Source organism: Ranitomeya variabilis, chromosome 1, assembly GCF_051348905.1.
Source record: "Ranitomeya variabilis isolate aRanVar5 chromosome 1, aRanVar5.hap1, whole genome shotgun sequence".
Lineage (NCBI taxonomy): Eukaryota > Metazoa > Chordata > Amphibia > Anura > Dendrobatidae > Ranitomeya > Ranitomeya variabilis.
The window spans coordinates 457,052,904-457,067,656 of NC_135232.1; the positions used below are offsets into that span (position 1 = coordinate 457,052,904).

General features: G+C 43.1%; 1 protein-coding gene across 2 annotated transcripts in view; it reads left to right on the forward strand.

Annotated features, from left to right (window-relative positions):
• LOC143764548 (prostaglandin reductase 1-like) overlaps window positions 1-14,176 on the forward strand; it is an 82,498-nt gene extending 68,322 nt beyond the window's left edge. For both annotated transcript variants that reach the window (XM_077250209.1, XM_077250218.1), the window contains one exon: window positions 13,979-14,176. In XM_077250209.1, coding sequence (XP_077106324.1) covers window positions 13,979-14,089 — 111 coding nt within the window. In that variant the 3' untranslated portion in view covers window positions 14,090-14,176. The remainder of the gene's footprint in view (window positions 1-13,978) is intronic.
• The last annotated feature ends 577 nt before the right edge of the window (window positions 14,177-14,753 follow it).

Genomic DNA, 14,753 nt, shown 5'->3' on the forward strand with positions numbered 1-14,753 from the left:
ACTATGAGCGAAAACGAGCAGCAGGTTATGCAGGAAGCTGTCCAGCGATCTCCTGAGCAGGCACAAGTGCACGTCTGCGCTTACAGCATTAGCGCAAAGGAAACACTCCCTCTGTACAGTGCAGTAGCAGCGGACGATCAGAGTCTCAACGCAGTCGGGGGTCTGCAAAAACCACACGGCCGGCGACGGTTCCAGCGGATACAGTTCCCAGGCCCGAGACGGTATCTCTGATCCACAGGGGGTGAGTGATCTACGTGAAAGTGCTGAGTTTAATGGGGTTACTCTTTTTTCCTAGGGGAGAAAAAGTACAGGCAAAACTAAGCACAGGGAATGTGCCATATGTTCAGACGAGCTGCCTTCCTCCTGGGAGAAGAGACTGTGCAGCGTTTGTATAAAAAAGACGATTCAGGAGGAAACCCCATCATTTGCCTCAGAATTAAAGTCATTGATAAAAAGCCAGGTGGAAAGTGCCATTAAAGGCATTAAAACCAAAAAGAAAAAACATAAAAAAAGTCCTGAACTCCCTGAGTCTAGTGCAGACGAGTCAGAAAGCGAGTTATCCGACTCAAATGATTCGTCAGCCTCGGACACCTCTTCAGTATCCTCAGAGGGGGGGCGCAGTTGCTTCCCTATCGAGGAAACAGACGCTTTAGTGAAAGCGGTCAGAGCAACAATGGGGCTAGTAGATGAGCGACCTAAAAGAAAAGCGCAGGACATAATGTTCAGCGGTCTGGAACAAAAGAAAAGAGCATTTCCAGTAAATGAGAAAATTCACTCTCTAATTAAGAGAGAATGGAAAAAGCCAGACAAGAAAGCTCTCCTGACCCCCAAGAGGAAATACCCTTTCGATGACCCAGCCTGCTCGTCCTGGAGTAAGGCACCAAAGTTAGATGTGGCCATAGCAAAGGCCTCAAAAAAGTTTGCCCTGCCGTTTGAGGACATGGGTACCTTAAAAGACCCAATGGACAAAAAAGCCGAGAATTTCTTAAACTCCTGGGAAGCGGCAGGAGGCGGACTGAAACCAGCTGTCGCGGCCACTTGCACGGCCCGCGCACTAATGGTGTGGCTCGAGCACTTGGATTCCCAATTAAAGGAGAAAATCCCAAGAGACACAATTCAAAAATCCGTGTCCGTAATGAAAGGTGCAGCAGCCTTCTTGGCTGATGCATCGGTAGATTCGGCCAGACTAGCAGCCAGGTCTGCCGCCTTCTCAAACGCCGCAAGACGTGCCCTGTGGCTAAAATGTTGGCCAGGGGACCTTCAAACAAAAACGAGACTGTGTTCAATACCCTGCGAAGGCGAATTCTTGTTCGGCGCAACGCTAGATGATATCCTCGATAAGGCTGAGGACAAGAAAAAATCTTTCCCTGGTTTCCCCAACCAGTCTTAGGCTACTTTCACACTAGCGTCGGGAACAACCCGTCGCTGTGCGTCGGGCCGCCGTTCCCGACGCTAGCGTGGTCTCCGCCGCACAACGGGGGCAGCGGATGCATTTTTCCCACGCATCCGCTGCCCCATTGTGATGTGCGGGGAAGTGCGGGGAGGTGGGGGCGGAGTTCCGGCCGCACATGTGCGGTCGGAAAAAGCGGACCGTCGGGAGCAAAAAACGTTACATGTAACGTTTTTTTCTCCCGACGGTCCGCTACCACACGCCCAAGCGTCGCAAAACGGACGCGACGTTTTGCAATGCGTCGCAAATGCGTCGCTAATGTTAGTCTATGACGAAAAAACGTATCCAGCAAGAACTTTTGCTGGATGCGTATTTTCGGCAAAACGACGCATTTGCGACGTATTGCAGTTAACGCTAGTGTGAAACTAGCCTTACAGACGTTCCTTTCGGAATAAAAAATTTATGCGAAGAAAACCGCCGAAAGGAAACAAAGAAACATGGGAGGACAAAAGAAACAAAGGCAGAGGTTTCCTATTCAATAAACCCACTCCCGACAATAAGAAAACTCAATGAAGGTGTCCCCCAGGTTGGTGGGAGACTAACCGGGTTTCTTCCAGCCTGGGAAAAAATTTCAAGCAGTCCCTGGATACTAGGCATAGTACGAGAAGGGCTCAAACTAAAATTCCGCGTTCCTCCCAACAACCTCTTTATGGTGACACCGCAGAGACAGTCACAAGAACAGTCGGCTCTCCAAGAAGAAATTCTAAGCCTAATCCAGAAGGAAGCCTTACAAGAAGTCCCACACCAGGAAAGAGGCATAGGCTTCTACTCCCCCCTCTTCCTCCGAAGGAAGCCAGACGGATCATACAGGACGATAATAAATCTCAAAAAATTAAACAGTTTTCTCGAGATCCCACACTTCAAAATGCAGACAATAAAATCTTGTGTAAAAATACTCTTTCCCAGGTGTTTCATGACTGTTCTAGACTTACAAGATGCGTACTATCATGTACCGATCCACAAGGATCACCAAGAGTACCTCCGGCTAGCAGTGAATATCCAGGGGGAGGTGAAACATTATCAGTTTCGGGCCCTACCGTTCGGGTTAGCTATCGCACCCCGGGTATTCACGAAAATAATGTCGGAAGTGATGGCTCATATACGGGAACAGAATATCCTGATAGTTCCCTATCTGGACGACCTCCTTGTAGCAGGAACATCATTCCATCACTGCAAACAGCAGTTGGATTTGGTTATGACTTCTCTGTCAAGCCTAGGTTGGCTATTGAACCTTACCAAATCCAAAGTAGTCCCATCCCAGGTACAGGAGTACTTAGGGATAGTCCTCGACTCAACTACACAAGTGTGCTATCTTCCTCAGGGGAAGATTCAAAGAATGACACAGGCTGCGGTGCAGTTGTCAACATCCCCAGTCACCACTCTCAGAAAAGCTATGTCCCTGCTGGGCTCCATGACAGCTTGTATCCCGGCCGTACAGTGGGCACAGTGTCATACCCGGGACTTACAATGGGAGACTTTAAGTTCAAGCCTGTGTCTGGGAGGAAATTTAGACGGGCAATTAAGTATATCACCAACTACGATACACTCCCTAGAGTGGTGGGCGGACCCAATAAATTTTACCAAGGGGGTCCCTTGGGCACTACCGACGGAGAAAATCCTAACGACGGATGCAAGTCCCTGGGGGTGGGGAGCTCATGTAGACGGTCAGGTGGCACAAGGGAACTGGAGCAAAAATCAAGAGCTAACCTCATCAAACATGAAAGAACTGCTAGCGGTAAAACTCGCCCTAACACACTTTCTAAAACTCCTCCGCTCCCACCACGTAAAAGTCTTCTCAGACAATCAGGTAGTGGTGGCATACCTAAACCACCAAGGGGGTACCAGGTCGCAAACACTGATGGAAGAAACCCGATCCATCTTTTATATAGCAGAGCACAATCTGAAGTCCCTAACAGCCCTTTACATAAAGGGCTCGGAAAATCAGACCGCAGACTTCCTCAGCAGGACACGCTTGAAACAGGGGGAGTGGGAGCTGAAACAGTCGGTGTTCAACCAGATAGTGAAGCGTTGGGGAGAGCCAGAAATAGACTTATTCGCGGACAATCAAAACCGGAAAGTAAGAAAGTTCTGCTCAATCGATCCCCGGGGAGGCCCAGTAGCTCTGGACGCTCTTACAATCCCCTGGAACTATCGTCTCGCCTACGCGTTCCCTCCAATATCCCTCATTCCCCTAGTCCTGAGGAAAATTCGGGAGGAGGGGGCAACAGTGATATTAATAGCTCCGTTCTGGCCTCGCAGAATATGGTTTTCTTGGTTGAGGAAGATGTCCATAGACAGCCCGTGGGTTCTTCCAGACATGCAAAATCTGTTATCCCAGGGCCCAGTGTGTCACCCCAGTGTGAAAAGCCTACGTATGACAGCTTGGCTTTTGAAAGGAAGCTATTAAGCAACAAGGGGTTTTCATCCAAGCTGGTATCCACATTACTACAGAGTAGGAAACTCGTAACCACCAAAATATATGGTAAAGTGTGGAAAAAATTCATGTCTGTATCGGGGGCTGACCCAGCTGGGGAAATCCCAATAGAAAAAATTCTCGAGTTCCTACAAAAGGGTTTGGAAAAAGGTTTAGCTACAAGCACTCTAAAGGTTCAGGTAGCAGCCTTGGGAGCGCTGTATAATTATGATCTAGCCAGAAACCGATGGATCATGAGATTCATCAAAGCCTCGGGTAGATCAAGGCCTGTCCCTTTGCATAATGCCCCTCCATGGGACCTAAACCTTGTTTTAAATGCGCTAACCAAATCTCCTTTTGAACCCCTGGCAGATGCACCTCTAACGATCCTGTCTTTAAAAACCACACTCCTAGTGGCCCTAACCTCAGCCCGTCGCGTTAGTGACATACAAGCATTGTCCGCGTGCCCTCCCTTCACTCAAATTCTAGAAGACAGAGTCATTCTGAAAACAGACCCGGCTTACCTCCCTAAAATTGCGTCACAATTTCACAGGACACGAGATCTCCCTGCCCTCATTCTGTCCCAACCCCAAAAATAAAGGGGAAAAAACACTACATACCCTTGATGTTAAAAGGTGCCTACTCCAATACTTGTCAGCCACTAGGGAGTGCAGGAAGGATAGGGCTCTGTTTGTCTGCTTCCAGGGTCCACGGAAGGGACAGAAAGCGTCAAAAGCTACGTTAGCGAGGTGGATAAGAGATGCCATCGCCCTATCCTACTCATTCAGCGGGGCGGCCATCCCGGAGAATATAAAAGCGCACTCGACCAGAGCAGTGGCATCATCCTGGGCGGAGAGAGCTGGCGCTTCAATACAACAGATATGTAGAGCGGCCACTTGGTCTTCCCAGTCTACATTTTTCAAACACTACCGCTTAGACTTGACCTCCTCTGATCTCACCTTTGGTCGAAGGGTTCTAGAGGCAGTGGTCCCTCCCTAAAAGTTACAATCTATGCAAATCTCTCCGTGGTGCCATCATGGGGATAGAGAAAATTATAGTTACTTACCGATAACGGTATTTCTCTGATCCCATGATGGCACCCGTATATTCCCTCCCTTTTCACACACAGGTGTGCACATGATAATAATATTGATAATTAATTTAGTCACGGTGCCTCTGTTAAGTTAAATTGTTAAGCTTAATTTGTGTAAATATTAAGTTGCAGCTGAAGTTCTGTATAAGGCTCTGTAAACCAACTGATGTGGGAGAGAGGTACGCCCTTTTTAACCTGTAGGTTTCCTGTCCCTGGGGGCGGACCCCTCTCTCCGTCCGTGGTGCCATCATGGGATCAGAGAAATACCGTTATCGGTAAGTAACTATAATTCTCCTCTTTATTAGTTGCAATCATCATATTAGATAACACTGCAAACTTACAATTGCTCATTCTGCCTTTCTACCCAGTTAATTGTTCTCTTTTCTTTGCTCTATGTAGAAAACAAAAAGTCTCTTTTCCCTGGATGAGTCTTCCCCCTCTTAATCTCCTGACCCAGCTGCTCCCTCTCTCCCCCCCCCCCCCCTTCAGTAGGGACTCTTGCAGCAATGATTCATGCAGGGAAAAAGAGACCACCTGTGTCTACATAGAGCTTAGAAGGATTCAGCTAGTCAGTTTTTAATCATGCAATGTCATAGAACTCATGGAGAAGAGAAGAATTAGCTGGGTAGAAAGGCTAAATGAGCAATTGTATGTACACAGTGCTATATAATATGATGACTGCAATATATTAAGTGGATAATGTACAGCGCATGTTGTTTCTCTCCCTTTTGAATGGGCTCTGGTGCTGAGGCCACATCTTTCCCAGCACATGTCAGTACTGTTTTGAACAGCTGACATGTGCCCCTAACTGCCTTGGGTGGAATCGCGATCCACCCGCAGCTGTTAACCTGTTAAATGCCGCTGTCAATCTCTGACATCGGCATTTAATGTGATCGTGCCGGAACCACGTCACAAATTTCCCCCCATTGGTGCCCGTGTCACATGACCACGGGTCGCCAATGGGTTGGCATGACAACCCGGGGTTTGCAGCAGACATCTGTTGTCATTGAAGGATTGCTATGAGCACCGCCCAGCGGTCGGCGCTCATAGCAAGTGAGCATTTCTGCTACACACAGGCGATCTGATCATCTTCTGTGTGTAGCAGAGGCGATCGGGTTATCGCACTTTTTAGTCTCCCATAAACACTATTGAAGCAAGTGAAAAGGGGGGAAAAAAAGTTTTAAAAATATAAAAATAATAAAAAATATAAAAGTTCAAATCACCCCGCATTCACCCCATTCAAAATAAAGCAAAAAATGTAGACACATTTGGTATTGCCGCATTCATAATCGCCCGGTCTATCAAGATATACAAAGAATTAGTCCGACGAGTAAACGGAGTACTGAAAAAAGTCAAAACGCCAGAATTACCTTTTTTTGGTAGCCGCAACATTGCAATAATGGGTGATCAAAAGATCTGATCTACACCAAAATGTTATTAATAAAAACGATAGCTCGGCACGCAAAATATAAGCCCTCAATCTGCACCAGATCACAAAAAATGGAGAAGCTACAGATCTTGGAAAATGACACAAATTTTCTTTTTCTTAAAATATATAAATTTTTTTTTGTTTTCACCACTTAAAAAAGAGCCTATAAATGTTTGATATTTAAGAACTCCTAATAACCTGGAGAATCATAATGGCAGGTGAATTTTAGTATTTGGTGAACATGGTCAAAAAAAAAATCCAAAAAGCAGATATGGAATTGCACTTTTTTTGCAATTTCACCGCACTTGGAATTTTGCTTCTCATTGTACAGTGCACAATATAGTAAACTCAATGGTTTCGTTCAAAAATACAACTTGTGCTGCAAAAAACAAGCCCTCAGGCCGGGTTCACATTTCATCTGTGTTTGCAGCGTATGATCCACATCCTTCATGCGTACATATCTTTAACATTATGTACGCAGGGACATGTTTTTGCATGCGCTTGCTTGCGGATGTGTACGCATGTGTTTTGAGGTGTGCGGCAGGGTCCAGCGAACACATGTTGCATTTTTTGAGGCGTCAAATATTTTGCAATTGTCCGCATGGGGACGATTGCGTCCAAAAAACACATTACTGTCTATGGGAACGCATTGGTACCCAAGGACATGTGTACGCATGCGTTCTTTAGACTGCGCATGTCCAGTAAATGATGTTACCGCCTCCACATGCGCATAAAAAATGCAAACGCCTGCCAAAACGCATGTAAACGCATGTAAACGCATGCACACGCAGCGTTTTGGTTTGCGTCATCCGCAAGATGATGCGCAGGCATAAGTATGCTTTTTGCATGCGTTTTGGCATGTGTTTGCGCATGCAGACGATACGCTGAGGACACATACGCAAATGTGAACTTAGCCTCACATGGCCATATTGATGGAAAAATTAAAAAGTTAAGGCTCTGGGGAAAAAGAGGAGCGAAAACAAATAGAAAAACAAAAAGGGCTGCGGCGTGAAGGGGTTAAAGATGCAATCTATTACACTATTTATGATGCCCAAATCCTTGACGGCATGAATCAGAAGCTGCCTACAAGATTGCAGCAAGTTACATTTTTCTCTGAAACACTTTGGCATTTCAGAGAAAAAATTGGTTTGAAAATGCCAGTGGTGCATTTTTCTTAAATGCTAGAGGGTTTCAGGGAAGATATACCTTTCTACAATCGCAATGCCAGGATCTGATCAATGCGGTCTGTGGTTTGGACGGCATGAATCAAGTAACCATTGTTTCATGTATGTATTTTTGTTCCCACTCTAAATCAGCATGAAAAGTGAAGCTAGAATACTTTGTTACATATATTACAAACAAAGAAATCCACTTTCTCAAGCCTGACTCCTCTTTCAATCTGAATTCATGGCTAAAATCTTTGTTTAGTGAATACAGATTTTCTCATTACTGAGATGGGGTTAACAGCTCCGATAAGATTCCGTGGAGAGAGGAGAAGCGAATGGCCAACGCAGATATTCTGCCGCAAGTTCACCTGAAACGTCAGATAAACTTCAATGTAAAATAATGTAGTTTGATAAGTAGACTTTCATTAAAGGGGTTCTGCAAAACTGAAATTATATATATATATATATATATATATATATATATATATATATATATATATATATATATATATATATATATATATATATATATATATATAATGGAAAGCAGCACAAAAAGGTTTGAAAAAATAAAGTGGACTTTAATGCCTGAATGGCGTGGCAACGTTTCGGATGTGATATCCTTTCTCAAGCAGTGAATACATGAGTGAAGCAGCTTTTTATGTGAAACACATACAAATCTCATTAAAAGACTCATTAAGTGCAATATTATAAAAAATCATATATAATACATAGATCGATCATCAATATAAAAGTGCATCAGTGCAGATTAAGTTACCCCTTAAATCTTAATATTAGTAGGTATTGTATATTATATCCTGCGTGATTAAAAAATGACTAAAGAGTCAATTACTAATAAAAAGAATCAGGTGTCCCTGTCCCAGAAATCGTAATTAAATTACACTTACAAGTAAGTTTTAATCTTGCACGCCGCGATCCCCAGCGTCCTCATGCACACACTGCGCATGTCCATGACGTCCATATCAACAACCCACAATGCTAAGCACCGCAGTTGCGCAGAGTCGCTGTAGGAGCGTGGCGCCATCTTATTCAAGGGAATATTGCCCAAAGGAATAACGAACCCTAAAATAATCCAAATAAATTATAAATAATTAAATCCCCCTGAACCTTGCATCTCTGAGTTTAATTAAAAAGAAAATCTGTATTATAAATAAGCTTAAAAAGGAAGCACCATACTTGGGTCGCAATTGCATATACAGCGCTCTCTATGGGGGAGAAAAAAGATGTGCTGCCGAATATAAAGGGCCAGGACACAAGTCCACAGCGCGTCACCAGGACTAGGGTACCCTCCCCATTTAAGTGGGGCACCCCACTCCTAAGTACGGACAAGTAGACCTTTGGGGGCGGATACCCCCCGCGTTTCCCCTCACCATAACAATGTGACTTAAAGTAGCCCAATCTTTGGCTACATCATATATATCCCTAGACAGATTTATTCAACACAACGACCAAGACAAGGTTGCTTCCCTTGCTAATTATTACATTTTAATTTTTTCTTTTCCTTAAACACATATAAATCAATAAATCAGAGAATGCAGAGAACAGTGGATATACTAAAAAAATAATGAATAAACAAAAAAACATTATAGGTCCATCATCAGTTGGGCAAGACCACGGTAAATACAAAATTCCTTGCTTCATAGGATGGGACACCTGAAAAAAGGAAAAAAAGAAAAAAATCTTTACAAATCTAATAGTCCTTATAACAAAAGGACAATAAAATTAAAACACTATAGGTCATAAGAAAGAATAAAGCCATCATTATACTTTACATAATGGAATTTAATTTTAAAATCCACATTCAGACCATGGGGTATTAAAGTGTTAAGCTTCATTATCCACTCCAACTCCCTCCTCTTGAGCAACCGTACACGGTCACCCCCTCTTCTTTGGACAGGTATCATATCTCTAATACGGTATCGTAGCTGTTTTTCAGTATGTGATTTTTCCACAAAATGTTTGGAGACCGGTAGGTCCATACGTTTTTTCCTTATGGTATGTCGGTGCTGATTGATTCTAGTTTTGAAATCACATGTGGTTTCTCCGACATACCATAAGGAACAAGGGCACTGAAGTAAGTACACAACAAATTGAGTCACAAGTCAAGTAATGCTGTATCCTATACTCCTCATTAGTAATGGGATGAAAAAAATTGGAGCCCTTCAGCATCAAATTACAATTAATACAAAATAAGCATGGAAAACAACCTCTCCTATTATGGCCCGTGAGTGTAGTTTGACTTTGCTTCCTAAAGGAGCCAATATCTGACTTCACCAGAGTTGTCGCAATAGTACGGCTGCGTTTATATGAAAAAAATCAGTGGTTTTGAGAACTCCTTCACCTGAGGAGAACATTTATACAACATTCCCCAATGTTTACATATAATGTCTGCAATTTTTCCTCTTTCCTCACAAAATGACGTTACGAAAGGAATTTGATCAAATTCTTTTACTCTAGGCTTTTTCTGAAGCAAATCCTTTCTCGGTAGTACATCTACCTTATCTTTTTGTGTTTGTAACAACTTTCTTGGATACCCTCTCTCAGAGACTTTTTTTTAAGTGTCCCTTCCATAGATTGTTTTCAATGAATCCTCATTGCTCTCAATTCTCTTAACCCGCATAAGTTGGCTATATGGAATGGATTCCTTTGTTTTTCTGGGATGTTGACTATTAAAAAGTAATAAGTCATTCTTATCCGTGACTTTTGTGTACAGTTGAGTGGTGAGTTTCCCACTTTCAATTTGAACATTGACATCCAGAAACTGTATACTTGTATCCGAGTGTACAAGGGTAAATTTAATTGTTACGTCAATCGTGTTCAGGTAATATAATATTGCACTTAATGAGTCTTTTAATGTTAAGATTTGTATATGTTTCACATAAAAAGCTGCTTCACTCATGTATTCACTACTTGAGAAAGGATATCACATCCGAAACGTTGCCACGCCATTCAGGCATTAAAGTCCACTTTATTTTTTTCAAACCTTTTTCTGCTGTTTTCCTTTGTTTGGACACCTTCTCATTTAAAGATTTTTTTCTGTATTTTCATGACTATGAAAATTGTACATTCACACTGAAGGCATCAAAACTATGAATTAACACATGTGGAATTATATACTTAACAAAAAAGTGTGAAACTGAAATTGCCTTATATTCTAGGTTCTTCAAAGTAGTCACCTTTTTACTTTGATGGCTGCTTTGCACACTCTTGGCATTCTCTTGATGAGCTTCAAGAGGTAGTCACCGGGAATGGTTTTCACTTCACAGGTGTGCCCTGTCAGGTTTAAAAAGTGGTATTCTTGCCTTATAAATGGGGTTGGGACCATCAGTTGTGTTGTGCAGAAGTCTGGTGGATACACAACTGATAGTCCTACTGAATAGACTGTTAGCAGCTTTTTTCTTGCCATAATACAAATTCTAAGTAAAGAAAAACGAGTGGCCATCATTACTTTAAGAAATGAAGGTCAGTCAGTCCGAAAAATTGGGAAAACTTTGAAACTGTCCCCAAGTGCAGTGGCAAAAGCCATCAAGCACTACAAAGAAACTGGCTCACATGAGGACCACCCCAGGAAAGGAAGACCAAGAGTCACCTGTGCTTCTGAGGATAAGTTTATCCGAGTCACCAGCCTCAGAAATCGCAGGTAAACAGCAGCGCAGCTCAGATTAGAAACCAGGTCAATGCCACACAGAGTTCTAGCAGCAGAAACATCTCTACAACAACTGTTAAGAGGAGACTTTGTGCAGCAGGCCTTCGTGGTAAAATAGCTGCTAGGAAACCACTGCTATGGACAGGCAACAAGCAGAAGAGACTTGTTTGGGCTAAAGAACACAAGGAATGGACATTAGACCAGTGGAAATCTGTGCTTTGGTCTGATGAGTTCAAATTGGAGATCTTTGATTCCAACCACCGTGTCTTTGTGCGACGCAGAAAAGGTGAACGGATGGACTCTACATCAGGGGTGCGCAAAAAATTTTGCCATGGGGCCGCATGAGAAATTGGGATGGTTTTAGAGGGTCGGACTAATATAATTAACTCATTTTTACCCAATACTATTGTACATTGTACATATGTCTGATTATTTTCTTGGTCAGAGCCGATTCAGGGAAAAAAAATAAAAAATTGGGTTCGGACAGATCTTCAGATCACATTCGGCCATGCAGGTCAATGAGTCAGTGAAAAACATCAGACATGACATCTGAGTGTGGTCCCATTTCTATGAACTGACACAATGGAGAAGATGGAGACATTTCTGTCTCCATCTTCTCATTTGAGAGAATCGGAGCACACTATGATCACACTCTGATCAGGTTGTGATTTGCATAATTGACCCAATTTTCTTGGATGAGAAAACATACGTGACGGAGCCTCAGCGGAGCACTGATTGGTGGAGGAGAGCCCTTTGACACGACGCAGAGTACTGATACCAGATCTGATGGGATGACCATAGGTGAAGGATGAGTGAAACCAATAGAAAATGTCTCAATGACAGCCACTTACTGTGGGAGACTGGCCGAGGTCAGACTGGATCCAGGGAATATAAATCAGAAGGACATATTTACATCCAGTCATAAGAGGGCGACAGAACAAACATCTGTGAGATGTCAGCAGGAACAAGGACACTGCTACACGCCATTTACCTGCGCACCAAATATGTACTTTTCCTGTACAGCCCGGGCTACACACAGGACGTGGGCTCCTTCCCTTCAACCTATGCGATCCGCTGCTGCTGTCAGTAATACGGCTCAAGCTGCTGTGTCCTCCCCTGGAAAATCGATCATTGTGTTTCAATGTATTTTAATGTTTTGTATCCAACATTATGGGTGTATTTACAAATTTTTGATCTAAAGTGGGCGTTCCCACCAGAAGTGATGTCGTAAGAGGGTGGGGCTTATACATGTTTTGTGTTTTTTTTATTGTATTTGTAGGTATTTATACCTGGTTTTACTGATGAATCTTGATGCCCTGATGAAGTGGCCTGTTTGCCACAAAACGCGTAGGCTAATAAACAGAGTGTGTTTGTAACTCTGTTACCTTTATTGTGGTCTGCGCGGCTTCTATCCTCCGGTTCTATCTTTTTCCATGTGGCTCCCCTGGAAGTGGAAGTTGAGCTCAGCCCCGCACTCATCCTCACACGCTGCAGCCTGGCAAGCACCGTGCATGCCGCGCAGTGTCAGTGTGCCGCCTCCTCACACCCACTAACTGTGTGGTCACATGTGCTGCCTGCAGCCGTCTGCACAGTGTCGAGCACAGACTGCTAACCATGCTCAGCTGTATAGCGTGTCATGGGAGCATGTGGTAGTGAGCTCGGGGCCTTCACTCCAGCCACCAGCGGTCCTCAGAAGCGTCTGGCGGCTGGCCGAGCGGTGCCGGGGGCGGCTGTCAGAAGTGACGGCTAGCTGGCGGGCCGTTTAAAATCATCAGATGGGCCGGATGCGGCCTGCGGGCCGCATCTTGCCCAGGTCTACTCTACATGCCTGGTTCCCACCGTGAAGCATGGAAGAGGAGGGGTGATGGTGTGGGGGCGCTTTGCTAGTGACACTGTTGGGGATTTATTCAAAATTGAAGGCGTACTGAACCAGCATGGCTACCACAGCATCTTGCAGGGGCATGCTATTCCATCCGGTTTGCGTTTAGTTGGACCATCATTTATTTTTCAACAGGACAATGACCCCAAACACACCTCCAGGCTGTGTAAGGGCTATTTGACCAAGAAGGAGAGTGATGGGGTGCTACGCCAGATGACCTGGCCTCCACAGTCACCCAATCGAGATGGTTTGGGGTGAGCTGGACCACAGATTGAAGGCAAAAAAGCCAACAAGTGCTAAGCATCTCTGGGAACTCCTTCAAGATTGTTGGAAGACCATTTCTGGTGACTACCTCTTGAAGCTCATCAAGAGAATGCCAAGAGTGTGCAAAGCAGTCATCAAAGCAAAAGGTGGCTACTTTGAAGAACCTAGAATATAAGACATATTTTCAGTTGTTTCACACTTTAAGTATATAATTCCACATGTGTTAATTCACAGTTTTGATGCCTTCAGTGTGAATTTACAATTTTCATAGTCATGAAAATACAGAAAAATCTTTAAATGAGAAGGTGTGTCCAAACTTTTGCTCTGTACTGTGTGTGTATGTATGTGTGTGTGTATATATATAAGTATATGTGTGTGTGTGTGTATGTGTGTGTATATATATATATATATATATATATATATATATATATATATATATATATATATATATATATATATATATATATATATATTCTCTATCTATGTTGTAGGATGTATAAAGTAAAACTGCTAACTTTTATTACATGTCGGTATTTGAGAGATCACTTAATTAGGGGTCAGTGTAGATGTGCTTCTATATTTGTACAGAATTAAGTTATGACGTTATTTTCTTTTAGGGCAAGGTGAAATATCATGAACACATCACCAATGGTTTTGAGAACATGCCGGCTGGATTCATTGGAATGCTCAAAGGAGAGAATACCGGGAAAGCAATTATTAAGGCTTAAATATGTCATCCACATATAACTTGCTATTATGCAATTATTTCCATCAAGCCGAAAATTTACTGATTAAATTAGTTTTGTGTAACATGTCATTTTGGTCTTTTCTTGTTTTTCTGGCTGCTTGTAGAAGTTCTTCATATCCACATCACATGGTTTGTATTCACATAAAGTAATAGTTAAATATACCAGCGACAAAATGGATTGTCTTCAATATTTCTTATCTTTAAAGAGCTTATGAATTTATGGAATTAAACTTTTTCCCGCTTTTGCCCAATCATGATGCATTTTGCCGTGACTTTGCATTGGAAAGGCAGTATACTCCTGTTATTGATTGATTTATTTTTATTTTGTACTATGTCCTATAGAGAGGACAAATATGTTGTGTCAATGCGTTATGTGCAACCCAGCGCTGTTCGTGGTAATTAGTAGTGATGAGCGAGTGTACTCGTTGCTCGGGTGATCTCCGAGTATTTGTTAGTGTTCTGAGATTTAGTTTTCATTGCAGCAGCTGAATGATTTACAGCTACTAGCCAGGCTAAGTACATGTGGGGGTTGCCTGGTTGCTAGGGAATCCCCACATGTAATCAAGCTGGCTAGTAGCTGTAAATCATTCAGCTACCGGGATGAAAACTAAATCTCCGAGCAGTCATAAATACTCGGAGACTAC